The sequence below is a fragment of the Notolepis coatsorum genome (assembly GCF_963971535.1).
Source record: "Notolepis coatsorum genome assembly, chromosome: 5".
Taxonomy (NCBI): Eukaryota; Metazoa; Chordata; class Actinopteri; order Aulopiformes; family Paralepididae; genus Notolepis; species Notolepis coatsorum.
The window spans coordinates 164,249,982-164,266,785 of NC_140169.1; the positions used below are offsets into that span (position 1 = coordinate 164,249,982).

A 16,804-nucleotide genomic window follows, 5' to 3' on the forward strand; every position below is an offset into this window, starting at 1 on the left:
ATATCATGTACTGGATGGCCAGAAGTTAAAGTACAAGAGGTAGTGGTATTAAATATCATATCTAACAATACAGTCAGGGAATTGTACCCCTCAGTTACAGTTCTCCTGCCCCCCGGGGCAAGTGGCCCTGAGCCATCGTCTTGTATCTCATCCTGTATACCAGCGCTTGCAGTACTTCTTAGTTCTATTTACTACTTTCATTTCATAATTGTCTTATATACATGGTTCCCAGACATTGCAAGATGAAATTCAAGGACTTTCAAGTACTTTTCCAAGCACAATTTTTCATTTTAAAAGGGCATTTAAAGAGATACAATTCACTTTTAAATTCTGTTTTTTATAGAAAAGAAAATAGAATCCAATATGTATGGCTTAAAACCAATTAAAATAAAAATGTATTCAATTTCTTGATTCAGAACAATTTGATCATGGATGAACAAAATGCGAATGGTTGATTTGAATTTCAGGGACTTTTTAAGCACCTTGTTAAAAAATTTACTGTTTTCAAGGAATTCCAAGCCTTGACTTTTTTAAGCACTTCAAGGACCTTGTGCAAACCCTGTATATACTTTGATTCTATTGTCACCATGTATGCATAATATGCTCATTACATGTATTTATTGCTCCTATGTCCGCCCACTACAAACACGGGAACTCTCTAACCCGTCTGTGAGTGGTTGTCTCGTAGTGATGGCCAAGATGGTGGATGTCTCGGGGTGATGGCGAAGGTTGCAGTGACTGTTCTACCCCATTTTGGTTACGAGCACCATTGAGGTCATGGATCAGCTTCATACCGTCTTCTGTCCGACCTACAACGTCTAAACCATGCCTGTTCTAGTTCATTGCTGGGTTAACTACTTCTATTTTATTCACATATATGCTTACTACATGCATCTATTGCTCCTACTGTATGTCCGCCCACCACAAACACGCAAACTCTCTAACCCCAGTCCCCATCTCTCTGTGAGTGGAATGTCTCGTGGGGATGGCCAAGGTGGTGGATGTCTCATGGGGATGGCCAAGGTGGTGGATGTCTCGTGGGGATGGCCAAGGTGGTGGATGTCTCGTGGGGATGGCCAAGGTGGTGGATGTCTCATGGGGATGGCCAAGGTGGTGGATGTCTCGTGGGGATGGCCAAGGTGGTGGATGTCTCGTGGGGATGGCCAAGGTGGTGGATGTCTCGTGGTGATGGCCAAGGTGGTGGATGTCTCGTGGGGATGGCCAAGGTGGTGGATGTCTCGTGGGGATGGCCAAGGTGGTGGATGTCTCGTGGGGATGGCCAAGATGGTGCAATCCTCTCTACGTCGCCCCTATACTTCAAATGGATCAGAGCGGAATACATCCATCGATCAACACTATTATCACCAACATCCAAGTAGGGGGATCCCCTCTTGAATGGCCCTTCTAAGGTGTCTCTCCTCCACAATGCCCGTGGTGCTTTTTTCCTATTGCTAGGTTTTTTAGTGAGTTTTTCCTTACCTTCGCGTGGGGTATGTCTGGGAGTGTTGCATTTATTTATTTATTTTACATTTATTTTGGATTTCATGGTGGGTTTTTGTTCTTGATTTATTGTGATGTTTCTTCTCGACTTGTTTAACGAAGACTTGTCCGGCCCATGGGGGACATTACCTTGTGATTTCGGGCTTTACAAATAAACATCTAAGAAGGGAGATCCCCCCTTGAATGGCCCTTCTAAGGTTTCTCTCCTCCACACTGCCTGTGGTGCATTTTTTCCCTATTGTTAGGTTTTAGTGAGTTTTTCCTTACCTTTGCGTGGGGTATGTCTGGGAGTGCTTGCATTCTATTATTTATTTGCATTTATTTGAAAATTGTTGGACCTTATGGTGTTCTTGACTTATTGTTATGTTTCTTCTTGACTTGTTTAAAGAAGACGTGTCCGGCCCATGGGGACATTAACGTGTGTTGTCGGGCCTTACAAATAAATTTGATTTGATTTGATTTGATTTACAAATAAATGTGATTTTGATTTGATTTAGTTTGTGTTAAATGCATCCTGCAACATCATTTATTTACATTTCCAAATAATAAAAAGAGATAAGAGTTCTAAATTATTCTTTGCGGATAAAAAAAACGAATCGGACGGACTGGACTGGTGCTCGTTTGCAATGTTGGGTTTCCCGCCAAATAACTCCAAACACCTCATGTCTGCCTCTCAAGAGGACAAAGGACATTTAATGAAACTCTTACCAGAAATGTACCAGAATACTTAACAAAATGCTTCGAATGGCAAATACAGCATCTAGCCATATCTTTTTGCACATAATACTGTTGTCGATACTCATCTCATTTACAGTTTTACGAGTGGGAGAGTGCTTTCTTTTCTTCCCGCGACGATGTTCCTGTGAGTAGAATTACACACATTTACAATTCGTCTGTGAGTGAAACAAATTCAATCATCGTCTTGGCGTCACATCGGGGGGCACGGCATCGAAAGCAAAACCCGCTTCTTCTGCGTCTTCTTCCCCCCCAGTAATCAACGGTACTGTATATCTCTACAGTAGTCTACAGCAGATGGTACTGTATATCCCTAGTACAGCAGTCTACAGCAGATGGAATGAAACCAAAGAATAAAACGTCTCGATTGTTCCAAGATTTTACAATCTTTTAACACTGACAGGAAGGCATTTGACCATAATCATATCTATAAAAAATAAATAACATAAAAAAATACACTAACGTAAGAAGAAGAAAATAATAATAATAAACACCCCTAGTATGCCAGACTATGTTTTAAATAGCATGCGTACACCATCGAGTGGAATTTCATTGGCTAAACGAGACCGAGTGGGTTTGTACCGACGGGGGGGGGGGGGGTGCGTTGATATTTCATCAAGTGCACTTTGATACAAATACTAATATAGAGAAACGAGAAGAAATGACGAAGAGGAAACGGAACGAACCGACGACTTTCGATGAAGAACTTCCAGTACCGGACAGGCAATGTTGTTCATGTCTCACACACACACACGCGCACGCACACACATGGATGATGTCTGCAGCTTGGTTCCGGTGGTATAATGTCTGACGGAGGGGGAAGGGGGTGTCAGTGGTCCTCTGTACAGGAGGAGGGCACGGTCAGGTAGCCGTTGGTCCCGTGGGGGGTTCTGTTGCTGGTCCCGTGGGTTCTGTTGGTCCCGTTGGCGGCGCCGCTGCCGTGGTGCTGCTTCTGACTGGGCGTGGCGGGGCTGTCGTCCTCGTCGGAGCTGGACTCGATGTCGCTGCGGTCGTCTTTAGAGACCTGCGTGGGGGAGAGGAGAGACCTTCACACACACACTCAAATCATGGCTGTTACAAAATCAGGTCTGTGACCATGACCATTACCATGACCATCACGTCGCAGTCCAGCTGCCCAGCCCCCGTATGTTTGCCCACTAGCCTGACTGTCCTGATTGTGATTATGTGGTTATGTGATTTATGATTATGTATATGTGTGCCTGCCTATACAGTGTTTTTATACATGTATAGCTTTGATTTATCCCTGTACAGTGGGATTTCTTTTTTATAGATGCACGAATGCCTAGTGAGTGAATGTACAGAATATGTTTTTAAACTGTTTTTTATATTAGCTCTAATGTCCTTCTATTTTTCTTGTTTCTTTTCTGGCTTAAACATCTAGCCCAGGGACTACAACTGAAAACTAGCAACCCTGCTAATGTTGGCATATTTACAGTTTTTAATTTGTATTCATTTATAAATGTATAAACTGTTGATTGATATGCACTGTCCCTAATCAAATAAACGGAGTAAACTAAACTAAACCTGGGGAGAGAGGAGAGAGCTGGGGAGAGGAGAGAGACCTGGGGAGAGGAGAGAGAGCTGGGGAGAGGAGAGAGACCTGGGGAGAGGAGAGACCTGGGGAGAGAGGAGAGAGACCTGGGGAGAGGAGAGAGACCTGGGGAGAGGAGAGACCTGGGGAGAGAGGAGAGAGAGCTGGGGAGAGAGGAGAGACCTGGGGAGAGGAGAGAGACCTGGGGAGAGGAGAGACCTGGGGAGAGATGAGAGAGAGCTGGGGAGAGGAGAGAGACCTGGGGAGAGAGGAGAGACCTGGGGAGAGGAGAGAGAGCTGGGGAGAGAGGAGAGACCTGGGGAGAGAGGAGAGACCTGGGGAGAGGAGAGAGAGCTGGGGAGAGGAGAGAGAGCTGGGGAGAGAGGAGAGACCTGGGGAGAGGAGAGATACCTGGGGAGAGGAGAGACCTGGGGAGAGAGGAGAGAGACCTGGGGAGAGGAGAGACCTGGGGAGAGAGGAGAGAGACCTGGGGAGAGGAGATACCTGGGGAGATGAGAGAGAGCTGGGGAGAGAGGAGAGACCTGGGGAGAGGAGAGAGACCTGGGGAGAGGAGAGACCAGGGGAGAGGAGAGAGAGCTGGGGAGAGAGGAGAGAGACCTGGGGAGAGGAGAGAGAGACCTGGGGAGAGGAGAGAGAGCTGGGGAGAGGAGAGACCTGGGGAGAGAGGAGAGACCTGGGGAGAGAGACCTGGGAGAGAGGAGAGACCTGGGGAGAGGAGAGAGAGCTGGGGAGAGGAGAGACCAGGGGAGAGAGGAGAGAGACCTGGGGAGAGGAGAGACCATGGGAGAGAGGAGAGACCTGGGGAGAGGAGAGAGAGCTGGGGAGAGAGGAGAGACCAGGGGAGAGGAGAGAGACCTGGGGAGAGAGGAGAGAGACCTGGGGAGAGAGGAGAGACCTGGGGAGAGGAGAGACCTGGGGAGAGGAGAGAGACCTGGGGAGAGGAGAGAGAGCTGGGGAGAGGAGAGACCTGGGGAGAGGAGAGAGACCTGGGGAGAGAGGAGAGAGACCTGGGTAGAGAGGAGAGAGACCTGGGGAGAGAGGAGAGAGACCTGGGGAGAGAGGAGATACCTGGGGAGAGGAGAGAGAGCTGGGGAGAGGAGAGAGACCTGGGGAGAGGAGAGAGACCTGGGGAGAGGAGAGAGAGCTGGGGAGAGGAGAGAGACCTGGGGAGAGAGGAGAGAGACCTGGGGAGAGAGGAGAGACCTGGGGAGAGGAGAGAGAGCTGGGGAGAGGAGAGAGACCTGGGGAGAGGAGAGACCTGGGGAGAGGAGAGAGAGCTGGGGAGAGAGGAGAGACCTGGGGAGAGAGGAGAGACCTGGGGAGAGGAGAGAGAGCTGGGGAGAGAGGAGAGACCTGGGGAGAGGAGAGAGAGCTGGGGAGAGAGGAGAGACCTGGGGAGAGAGGAGAGACCTGGGGAGAGAGGAGATACCTGGGGAGAGGAGAGACCTGGGAGAGAGGAGAGACCTGGGGAGAGGAGAGAGAGCTGGGGAGAGAGGAGAGAGACCTGGGAGAGAGGAGAGACCTGGGGAGAGGAGAGACTTGGGGAGAGGAGATACCTGGGGAGAGGAGAGAGACCTGGGGAGAGAGGAGAGACGTGGGGAGAGGAGAGAGACCTGGGGAGAGGAGAGACCTGGGGAGAGAGGAGATAGACCTGGGGAGAGGAGAGACCTGGAGAGAGGAGAGAGACCTGGGGAGAGGAGAGAGACCAGGGGAGAGAGGAGAGGCCTGGGGAGAGGAGATACCTGGGGAGAGGAGAGAGACCAGGGGAGAGAGGAGAGGCCTGGGGAGAGGAGATACCTGGGGAGAGGAGAGACCTGGGGAGAGGAGATACCTGGGGAGAGGAGAGACCTGGGGAGAGGAGAGACCAGGGGAGAGAGGAGAGACCAGGGGAGAGGAGATACCTGGGGAGAGGAGAGAGACCTGTGGAGAGGAGAGACCTGGGGAGAGGAGAGACCTGGGGAGAGAGGAGATACCTGGGTAGAGAGGAGAGACCAGGGGAGAGAGGAGAGACCTGGGGAGAGAGGAGAGACCTGGGGAGAGAGGAGAGACCAGGGGAGAGAGGAGAGACCTGGGGAGAGAGGAGATACTTAGGGAGAGAGGAGAGACCTGGGAGAGAGGAGAGAGAACAGGGGAGAGGAGATACCTGGGGAGAGAGGAGAGACCTGGGGAGAGAGGAGAGCTGGGGAGAGGAGAGAGACCTGGGGAGAGAGGAGAGACCTGGGGAGAGGAGAGACCTGGGGAGAGAGGAGAGACCTGGGGAGAGAGGAGAGAGACCTGGGGAGAGGAGAGACCTGGGGAGAGAGGAGAGAGACCTGGGGAGAGAGGAGAGACCTGGGGAGAGAGGAGAGAGACCTGGGGAGAAGAGAGACCTGGGGAGAGAGGAGAGAGACCTGGGGAGAGAGGAGAGACCTGGGGAGAGGAGAGATACCTGGGGAGGCTGTGTGTCTCCACCTCTCGCTTTGAGATCAATTACATGCACCAATTCATATATTTTATACCCAGTTCAATCACCTGTACGTTGTATATTACTGTTGCACTTTACTGTTACATTTGCACTCTGGTTGGATGATAAACTTCTTTTTGTTGTACTGTACTTGTGCTGCATGCTGACGATACATTTGAAATCTAATCTATATACCTGCATATAACCCATAGAAGTCTGAATGATAGCATATACAATAATCCTGTATATACCGTATATATATATTTATACAACGGCATGCAAATTTCTCGATTCTGATTGGCTGAAACAGTCCATTTACACGTATGTATTGCGATCAGTCCACGCTTGCTGGCCCAGGACCCGCCCACAACCGAATCACATCACATCAATCCGCCAGATCACAAGAAGGTGGACAATAATCTTTACAAATGGATATGTTGATAGCGACTAAACGACTAAATATCAAGCGATTCTGTCACAGCGAATGTCTTAGTCGTTTAAACAATGTTGGATGATGTAATTGATGGGTCTTGAATCATTCTGTAACAAAAGAAAAATTGATTGATTGATTGATTAATTTTCAATTTTTTTTTAATTTCTTTTTCCTTTCGACTGTCAGCGCTCGCTCTAGTCTCCACCCACCGCCACACCCCCCCCCCCCCCCCCCACACACACACACACACACACACACACGCACACTCTGCCTGCAACGCGGGGGATAGTCAGACTGAGAGAGAGCTGGGTGCTGCGCTGTTCTAAGTGAGCATGGCCTATTGAGTTGATTGATTGATTGATTGCTAATTTTATTACTGTATGCTTGGTTTCCAACTGGTTAAGTTTAGGCCCTCTACAGTAGGTTTAAAAAAAAAATAAAAAATAGGGCGAAGAAAACGTTTTTTTCCCTATAGGGCAAAGAAAACATTTTCATTTGTTTTACCTACTTTCTATAGAAGCATCTAAGAATGAAGTTCTATGGAAAGTAGGTCTGCATTCCCTTAACAATTGTGTGTATTGAGCCGTACTGTATTGTACCCATTCTGCATCTGGTAATAAAATTTTCAATCAATCATTCCAATAATACACAGTTGGATGTGTTAGTTGGTTGGATGCACTTCAAGCTGCTTCCACATGAGGCAACTTCTCTCAATCATTCCAATAATACACAGTTGGATGTGTTAGTTGGTTGGATGCACTTCCGATCTGCTTCCACATGGAGGCAAATTGTCTTTTTTGTAGTTGTGGGAACAACTTTTTCTGGCGGATGGTTTTTTCAATAAATCTTCGATTAATGTGTGTTTATTGTATAGAAATAAGGTTGGATGAATGTGGCAGTTGTATAAAAGCTTTACACCACTTTCAGTCGTGATTTGTGAACAATAAACCATGCCTAGGGGGGTCTAACGACCACCCCTAGGCATGGTTTATTGTTCACAAACCACTCCTGCGCGTGATGTAATGCTTAATTATTCTATCCACATATGTCTGTACATACCTGCATATAATCATTTGTACATATCTGTAGATACTATATCTGTACATATCCCTTACCTACTCTTATTAGTTATGCTGCTGGCCAGTATGACTTACTACCATAGTGTCTTTATACCTGTATCACTGTAGATAATACTACTACAACTCTGTACATACATCTGATTAGTGATATTCCTCAGTAGTACAAATTTATCAATTTTATACCCAGTCTAATCACCCCCCTCCCCTCCCCCATGCTGCTATGATGGCCAAATTTCCCCCAAGGGGATCAATAAAGTAATATCTTATCTTATTTAAGAAAAGAAAACTCTAATTCATATTACTTCCCATCATTCTTATTCTGGGTTTATTCGTTGCTACAAACACAACCTACAGGTGTCTGGAACCACATTTGGCAACATAAAAGCATGTAGTGTACTATATATACAGGTGCAGCTCAATACATTTTAATATTGTGGAAAAGTCTATATATTTAGCTGTATTGATGCAGTCATTTGTGCAAAAGGAGCCCGAACCAAGTTCTGAGTGAACATACATGAACATACTTTTCAGAAGGCCGACATTTCTATATACGGTACAAAAGAAAAATCCATCTATTTTAAATTTTGTATTGGTGATACAGACTTTTGCGCTTTCATGAGCTGTAAGACATGATCATCCAAATTAAAACAAATAAAGGCTTGAAATATTTCACTTTGTGTGTAATGAATCTATAATCTACGAGAGTTTCACTTTTTGAATTGAATTACTGAAATAAAATAACTTTTCCACAATATTCTAATTCATCGAGCTGCACCTGTATATTACTTAATGCAGTAGTGATTATGGGAACTGCACTTACCGTTTTCTCCAGAGTCAGACGAGAAGACAGATACCAACTTTCTCTCTGTGTGTTCAGTGGAAAGCTATCCGGCTGCAAGCTACAGGACCCTAGCTTAGCACAAGTTAATGGAAGCGGATACGAATCAGCAGGCCTAGCTGTTGGCCAGAAACACTTCTCCCGGAGTTTTAAGCTAGTCTAGCTTCCATTATACAATGGCATGCAAATATCTTGATTCTGATTGGCTGAAACAGTCAAGTTAGCTGTTGTTATTTCGTATAACACACTCCACGTGACCCCAGGTCCCTCCCACAACCGAATTACTTTTTCTGAATGAGTCCGCCATAGATAGACAAATGGAAGTATGAATAGCCTTTGAACGAATCCTCCAAAAAAGATAGTCAACTGGAATATGTTAGTTCGTTACACATATGTTGGATTATGTCATTTGAAACAAAATAAGAATTCGGCCAAAATGGGTCGCGGACCCGTTTTTATTGGGTCGCCAATTGGCAGAGTAAAATGCATAACAATCAGGCACGTTGGAAGGGGGGGTGTGGCAGCTTCAGTTACTGCACAAAAGTTAAACGGTATTTTTATATACTGTAACATATAATATAAGTTATAAGTTTATCCTGCTCAAAGCACTTGACTTCACCATTACACTGACACACTTGTAAATACGTTAATTCTTGTTAGATTGCCCGACTGTATTATTTTCCTCGCTGTGTCTCGTCACAATTGAAATTGTATTTCTCCGTTGCGCAAAAGCTGGCTGGCAGTCTATATGAAGTTTGTTGTTAGATGGCATGCTTTGTAGCCCCTCCTCTGCACCTCCCTCTGCTTCAAAAAGACACTGTCACACGAAGCGATTTCACTGGATGTCCCGGACACAATGGAAGTATGGATATATTCGTAACAACATATGTTGGATTATGCAATTGGTTTGTCATGACCCATTGTCAAAACAATAATAAATCGCGGGATTTATATGAAGTTTGTTGTTAGATGCCATGCTTTGTAGCACCGCACCTCCCTCTGCTTCTAGACACGGAGGCAACTTTTCTTTTTTTTGGACCTACTTTTTCTGTGGATGGTTTTGTGAATAAATCTCCATTATGCTTCAATTACTGTGTGTTTATTGTATAGCAATACGGTTGGGTGAATTCGGCCATTGTATAAACGCATTACATCACTTGAAGTCGTGTGTTATACGAATTAGATCACGCCTAGGGGGGGTCTAACGACCCTCGGCTGCGTCTCGGGCCTAACAACCACCCCTAGGTGTGATCTAATTCGTATAACACACTCCGTCGCGTGATGTAATGCTTAATTAATTTGCGCTCAGCTAGGCTACCTTGCAGCCGGATAGCTTTTCTACTGAACGGAGACAAAGTTGGTATCCGTCTTCTTGTCTGACTCTGGAGAAGAAGATACAGTAGATACCGATAAAAGGCGTGTTCCTTTAATTTTGAGGTGATTGGACAGTCCGGACCGTGATGTATGCAGATGATTAAGTGATTCAGTGCGACATAAGGTGCAGGTGAACAGACAGTAGTTGGACTTAGCTGTTGCTGAACTGGGCTTTACTTACATGTAAAGGATTCCACTTTCCAGCCTGAGAGGGTTGGCAGGTTCACATGGAGAGAAGAAAGAAGTGAGAAGAGAGAAGAGAGAAGAGAGAAGAGAGAAGAGAGAAGAGAGAAGAGAAAGGAACGGTCAAAGATGGCTACAACAGAGGAGGTACTAATAACTCACTACACAGACCTTCATGAGAATGTATGCACAGGTTTCAACAAGTTCAATTTAAGACCATTTTTAATACCACTTAAGAGCTCAATTGAATACCAATTGCATGACCATACTAGCAAAAAGAGACAACACATAGCGACCCTGAACTGGCAGCTGCATTTGCGCACCAATTTAAATACTTGTGTGTTCCATACAAGCTCTTGCCAGACGCACCAAGCTCCCGGTAGCCCCGTGTCTGTTCAGGTATTTCAATTGACTTGGTAATCATCAAGTTCAAGTTCATTATTTGTCAAATACACAACAATACAATAGAAACACATCTCATTTTAATCCCTTTCTTAGCTTTTTGAACAGTAAATTTACGAACGTCTCTCAAATAATATTTTCTTTCATGTATTTATTACTCCGTCTCTCCATTTGACTCTTTTTTAAAACTGCCATAGAATCTAACCATAAACAAGGTGGCTATTGGGATGTGGGAATCCTAATGTGAAAAACAATTAGCTCACTTTATGTGTTCATTTTGTGCCTGTCTTTTTTGAGGCTGTGAAGCACTTTGAGCTGCAATTCTTGTATGAAAGGTGCTATACACATAACATTTATTATTATTATTATTATTATTATTATTATTATTATTATTATTATTATTATTATTATTATTATTATTATCATTATTATTATTGAAAAAGCCTCTTTCAAGTGTTGTATCTGAACTGTGTGACGACCCCCACTCTACCTGCTAATGGGTGAGTCTAGGGAGCATGGTGGAGTGGGTGGCTCGTTAGCCCAATTGCTCTCACCTGGGCAGTGCAGAGAGCTGCCTGCATGTGTATTTATGTTTCCCCTGTCTAACTCCCTCTGTCTGCTTCTCCACTCCTAGGAACAGGTTGTCCAGCACCCACCTTGATCCTTTGATATATAATACTAATACTTACACGCACCACTTTCTCACTCATCCACACACCGCATTCACGACTGATTCTGATACACCCATATTCATTGTTTATGTCAATCATTCTTTTGTTTAGATATAGGATTAAATAAATAATTGTTAAATTGTTATCACGTGTGGACCCGTTTATGACAACTGTTAGCCCCTCACCTTGCCCCTGGCGATCTTCACTAGGCGGTAGGACCAGAAGGAGTATCTGAACTGTTAGCCCCTCACCTTGCTCCTGGCGATCTACACTAGGCGGTAGGACCAGAAGGAGTATCTGAACTGTTAACCCTCACCTTGCCCCTGGAGACGGCCCTGCAGGCGATCTACACTAGGCGGTAGGACCAGAAGGATTGGAGCAGCTGAACTGTTAACCCTCACCTTGCCCCTGGAGACGGCCCTGCAGGCGATCTACACTAGGCGGTAGGACCAGAAGGATTGGAGCAGCTGAACTGTTAACCCTCACCTTGCCCCTGGAGACGGCCCTGCAGGCGATCTTCACGATGAGGTAGGACCAGAAGGAGTGTTGTATCTGAACTGTTAACCCTCACCTTGCCCCTGGAGACGGCCCTGCAGGCGATCTTCACTATGAGGTAGAACCAGAAGCAGTGTTGTATCTGAACTGTTAACCCCTCACCTTGCCCCTGGAGACGGCCCTGCAGGCGATCTTCACAATGAGGTAGGACCAGAAGGAGTGGAGCAGCTGCAGCAGCACCAGCAGCAGGTTGAAGACCCACCAGGACGGGTACGGACCCACGATCTCCCAGCTCTCGAACAACGTCGTGTTCAGAATCCTGGGGGAGAAAGAGGAGGATCTTAACGCGTGCGTCCCGGTGAAGCACAACAGTGACACATAATCGTTAAGTTTGCTGACGACACAGCTGTGGTGGGCCTGATCTCTGCCAACGATGAGAGGGCCTACCTGGGAGAGGTAGAGAACCTGGCGCTGTGGTGCCAGCAGGAGAACAGCCTCTCCCTGAACGTCAGCAAAACCAAATAAATTATTGTGGATTTTAGGAGGTTGGGGGCCAGGGACTACAGCCCCCTCAGCATCTACGGGGCACCAGTCGAGAGAGTTTCAAGTACCTCAAGAGTCCACATATCCGAGGACTTGACATTTACATTTACATTTACATTTAGTCATTTAGCTGACGCTTTTATCCAAAGCGACTTACAAGTTCTGTGCGACAAGACAGCAAGAAGGGTATAACTCTATCAGCTGAGTAACAATGTTCATCAAAGTGTTGCGTGTTACAGTGTAGGTTAGTTTATTAGGACAAGTGCATGACATTAAGGTTAGCCGGGTTTTTTTTTTTTCTTTTTTTTTTTTTTTTTTTTTATCATTTCAGATAATGGTTGAAGAAGTGAGTCTTTAGTCGACGGCGAAAGATTGGACAATGACAATGACATGGACCACACACATTGACAGTGTAGTAAAGAAGGCACGGCAGCGCCTCTACTTCCTCAGGCGCCTAAGGAAGTTCAAAGCGAGTCAGAAGATCCTTAAGAATTTCTACTCATGCACAATAGAGAGCATCCTGACTGGTAACATCACCTCCTGGTTTGGGAATAGCACCGCACACGACCGCAGCAGACTGCAGAGAGTGGCCCGTTCAGCCGAGCGCACAATTGGAGGTGGGCTTCCCACTCTCCAGGACATTTACACCAAGCGTTGCAGGGCCAAGGCTAAGATAATAGTCAAAGACTCTAGCCACCCAAACAACTGCCTCTTTGCACTGCTGCGGTCAGGCAAGCGCTACCGGAGTCTCATGGCCAGTACATCTGTTTGTACATACCTGCATATAATCCTTTTTACATATCTGTAGATAGTATACTATATCTATATCTGTACATATCTCTTACCTACTCTTACTAGTTACACTGCTGGCCAGTATGACTTACTACCATAGTGTCTTTATATCTGTAACACTGTACATATTAATACTACAACTCTGTACATACATCTGATTAGCACCATTACTCAGTAGTACTAATTTATATATTCTATACCCAGTTTAATCACCTGTACATTGTATATTACTGTTACACTTTACTGTTACATTTGAACTCTGGTTGGATGCCAAACTTCTTTTTGTTGTACTGTACCTGTGCTGGATAATCTCTTCATTCAGTAATTCACTCATGCTTAGCCACTCTGCCCCAATCGCTGGAGCCCAGCGAGAAGAAGCATATTTTACATCCCAGTAAAGGGACTGAAATGAGGTGAAGAACGCTACCACTAACGCTCCACATATTTACTGTACACAATGGGCCTCATTTATCAAACAAGATACACAAAAACTTGTACGGAGAGCATTTGAAAGATCCAGTACAACGATGTTGATTCAGTATCAATAACAAAGGCTTATTGTGGTATGTTAATGTCAGGAGTGTCATTTTATTCAGCTTCAGATGTATCATTTGATTTGTTCTAAGTGTTTTTAGTGTTTCACCCTCCCTGAGCACACCAGCCAACTCTCAGTGTGGTGAGGGGGCGTGGCCTTCTGTTCACTAGACACTATAGTATAGATGATTAACTCTCAGTGTGGTGAGGGGGTGTGGCCTTCTGTTCACTAGACACTATAGTATAGAGATGATTAACTCTGTGTGGTGAGGGGGCGTGGCCTTCTGTTCACTAGACACTATAGTATAGAATATAGATGATTAACTCTCAGTAAGCTGAGGGGGCGTGGCCTTCTGTTCACTAGACACTATAGTATAGAGATGATTAACTCTCAGTAAGCTGAGGGAGCGTGGCCTTCTTTTCACTAGACACTATAGTATAGATGATTAACTCTCAGTAAGCTGAGGGGGCGTGGCCTTCTGTTCACTAGACACTATAGTATAGAGATGATTAACTCTCAGTAAGCTGAGGGGGCGTGGCCTTCTGTTCACTAGACACTATAGTATAGATGATTAACTCTCAGTAAGCTGAGGGGGCGTGGCCTTCTGTTCACTAGACACTATAGTATAGATGATTAACTCTCAGTAAGCTGAGGGGGCGTGGCCTTCTGTTCACTAGACACTATAGTATAGATGATTAACTCTCAGTAAGCTGAGGGGGCGTGGCCTTCTGTTCACTAGACACTATAGTATAGAGATGATTAACTCTCAGTAAGCTGAGGGGGCGTGGCCTTCTGTTCACTAGACACTATAGTATAGAGATGATTAACTATGTGTGGTGAGGGGGCGTGGCCTTCTGTTCACTAGACACTATAGCAGGGGTCAGCAACCTTTTTGACATGGAGTGCCTGTTTGAAATATAGTTGTAACTAGTGTGCCTCAACAATATTCCATGTATCATATTTTTTTTCTTCATAATCCGGTCTTTTTAATGATAATTTTTACATTATTACATCATTATTGTTATTGTTATTATTAACAATATTATTATGATGGTTGTATCAACCCTAAATCTGTGTTGGGGGGGGGGGGGGGGGGATGCAATGCAGACAAACAGCTGCATACAGTGCGACCATTTCACTCACATTTGCCCATTCATTTTTGGACACATCACACACCATCGAGCTATGTGCTGTCATAGCTCCACCTACAGGCCTAATGGAGAATACCAGGAGAACACCAGGATGTGAATGGAGGGTGAATGTGAGGTATATCGTGTAAATAAGTTTTGATTGATCGCAAGACTACACTGTAAAAAAAATTATAATAATAAGTTACCAGAACTTTAAAATATTGAGTTCAGTTACTGTGCATTAAGGTTTTCGGTTTTCAATCCATAATAAGTTAACAGAAAAATAACTACACAACCACATTATTTCAACCTAATAAAACTATGTTTATTGTCATTGTTTTAAGAACACAAGTTGACTTGGTAATACTCACATTTTGAGTAAAAGAAATGGCTTTTAACATGTGCAATGTTCAATGAAATAGAAAAATAAATAATAAAATGTGTTGAATAATCCCACTGGTCACAATGGTGACCGTAATAATGTGTTTGTTATAAGGCTCTGCAAATGTTACTGAATGATATATTTCACTATAATAATAATACAAAAAAAAAATTATATATATATATATATATTTTTTTTTACTGCTGCCCCCTGTGCCTATGAAAATGCCCCCGCGTGCCTATGCAGGCACGCGTGCCTAGGGTTGCCTACCCCTGCACTATAGTATAGATGATTAACTCTGTGTGGTGAGGGGGCGTGGCCTTCTGTTCACTAGACACTATAGTATAGATGATTAACTCTCAGTAAGCTGAGGGGGCGTGGCCTTCTGTTCACTAGACACTATAGTATAGAGATGATTAACTCTCAGTAAGCTGAGGGGGCGTGGCCTTCTGTTCACTAGACACTATAGTATAGATGATTAACTCTCAGTAAGCTGAGGGGGCGTGGCCTTCTGTTCACTAGACACTATAGTATAGATGATTAACTCTCAGTGGTGAGGGGGCGTGGCCTTCTGTTCACTAGACACTATAGTATAGATCAGTGGTTCCCAACCAGTCGATCGCGATCGACAGGTAGATCGCGGGCTGATTTCAAGTAGATCTTGATTAATAAAATTCGATTATTTTTTTTTTTTTTTTTGCTAAATCAACTCTTCCTCTCCTTGTTAACTACAACAAGCAATGCTGTTTGTTATTTAAGATGAGGTTGGACTCGGCACTGACAGATTTGTGTTCATTATGCTGCTTTTATAAAGCCTCAAATGACGGCTTACAAAATAAAATTTTGGCTGGTAGCTCTCGGGCTAGGTGGTAAATAAAAAAGTAGATCTTGGTTCAAAAAAGGTTGGGCACCCCTGGTATAGATGATTAACTCTCAGTAAGCTAAGGGGGCGTGGCCTTCTGTTCACTAGACACTATAGTATAGATGATTAACTCTCAGTAAGCTGAGGGGGTGTGGCCTTCTGTTCACTAGACACTATAGTATATAGAATAGATGATTAACTCTCAGTAAGCTGAGGGGGCGTGGCCTTCTGTTCACTAGACACTATAGAGATGATTAACTCTCAGTAGGCTGAGGGGGTGTGGCCTTCTGTTCACTAGACACTATAGTAGAGATGATTAACTCTCAGTAGGCTCAGGGGGCGTGGCCTTCTGTTCACTAGACACTATAGTATAGATCAGTGCAGACCAGGCTGCAGAAACAAATTAGTGGGGGGGCATTAAATGTTCTCGGGGGGGCACAATGGTTTTTCAACACAGGTTCCCTTTTATACGTTTCAGCTGGGACAGCGGCGCTGTGGCTTGCTTGGCGCTGCCCACGGTGATGAACTAAACAGCAGAGAGTCAATTGAAAAATCTAATTTCTCTCTATCTTAAGAACTTTCACTTATACAAAAACAGACTGAACGGATATATATAACAGACCTGCTGGGGCAGCGGACTGAGAGCAGGGGACACAAACAGGCTGGATAAGATGGTCAAGAAGGCCAGTAGCGTGGTTGGGGTGGAGCTGGACTCTAGCGAGGGTGGCGGAGAGGAGGAACCTTGCTAAGCTCCAGGCCATCAGGGAAAACCCCTCCCACCCACTATACACAGACTTGGCTGACAGGAGGAGCATGTTATAGGCTCACACTACC

General features: G+C 45.0%; 1 protein-coding gene across 1 annotated transcript in view; it reads right to left on the reverse strand.

Moving 5' to 3' along the window:
• Nucleotides 1–2,329: 2,329 nt before the first annotated feature.
• Nucleotides 2,330–16,804, reverse strand: part of cers6 (ceramide synthase 6) — a 168,294-nt gene continuing 153,819 nt past the window's right edge. The window contains exons 9-11 of the mRNA XM_084314429.1: nucleotides 11,889–12,045; nucleotides 10,157–10,180; nucleotides 2,330–3,259 (exon numbers count right to left, since the gene is read on the reverse strand). Of these exons, the coding sequence (XP_084170555.1) occupies nucleotides 3,065–3,259; nucleotides 10,157–10,180; nucleotides 11,889–12,045 (376 nt within the window). The 3' untranslated portion in view covers nucleotides 2,330–3,064. The remainder of the gene's footprint in view (nucleotides 3,260–10,156; nucleotides 10,181–11,888; nucleotides 12,046–16,804) is intronic.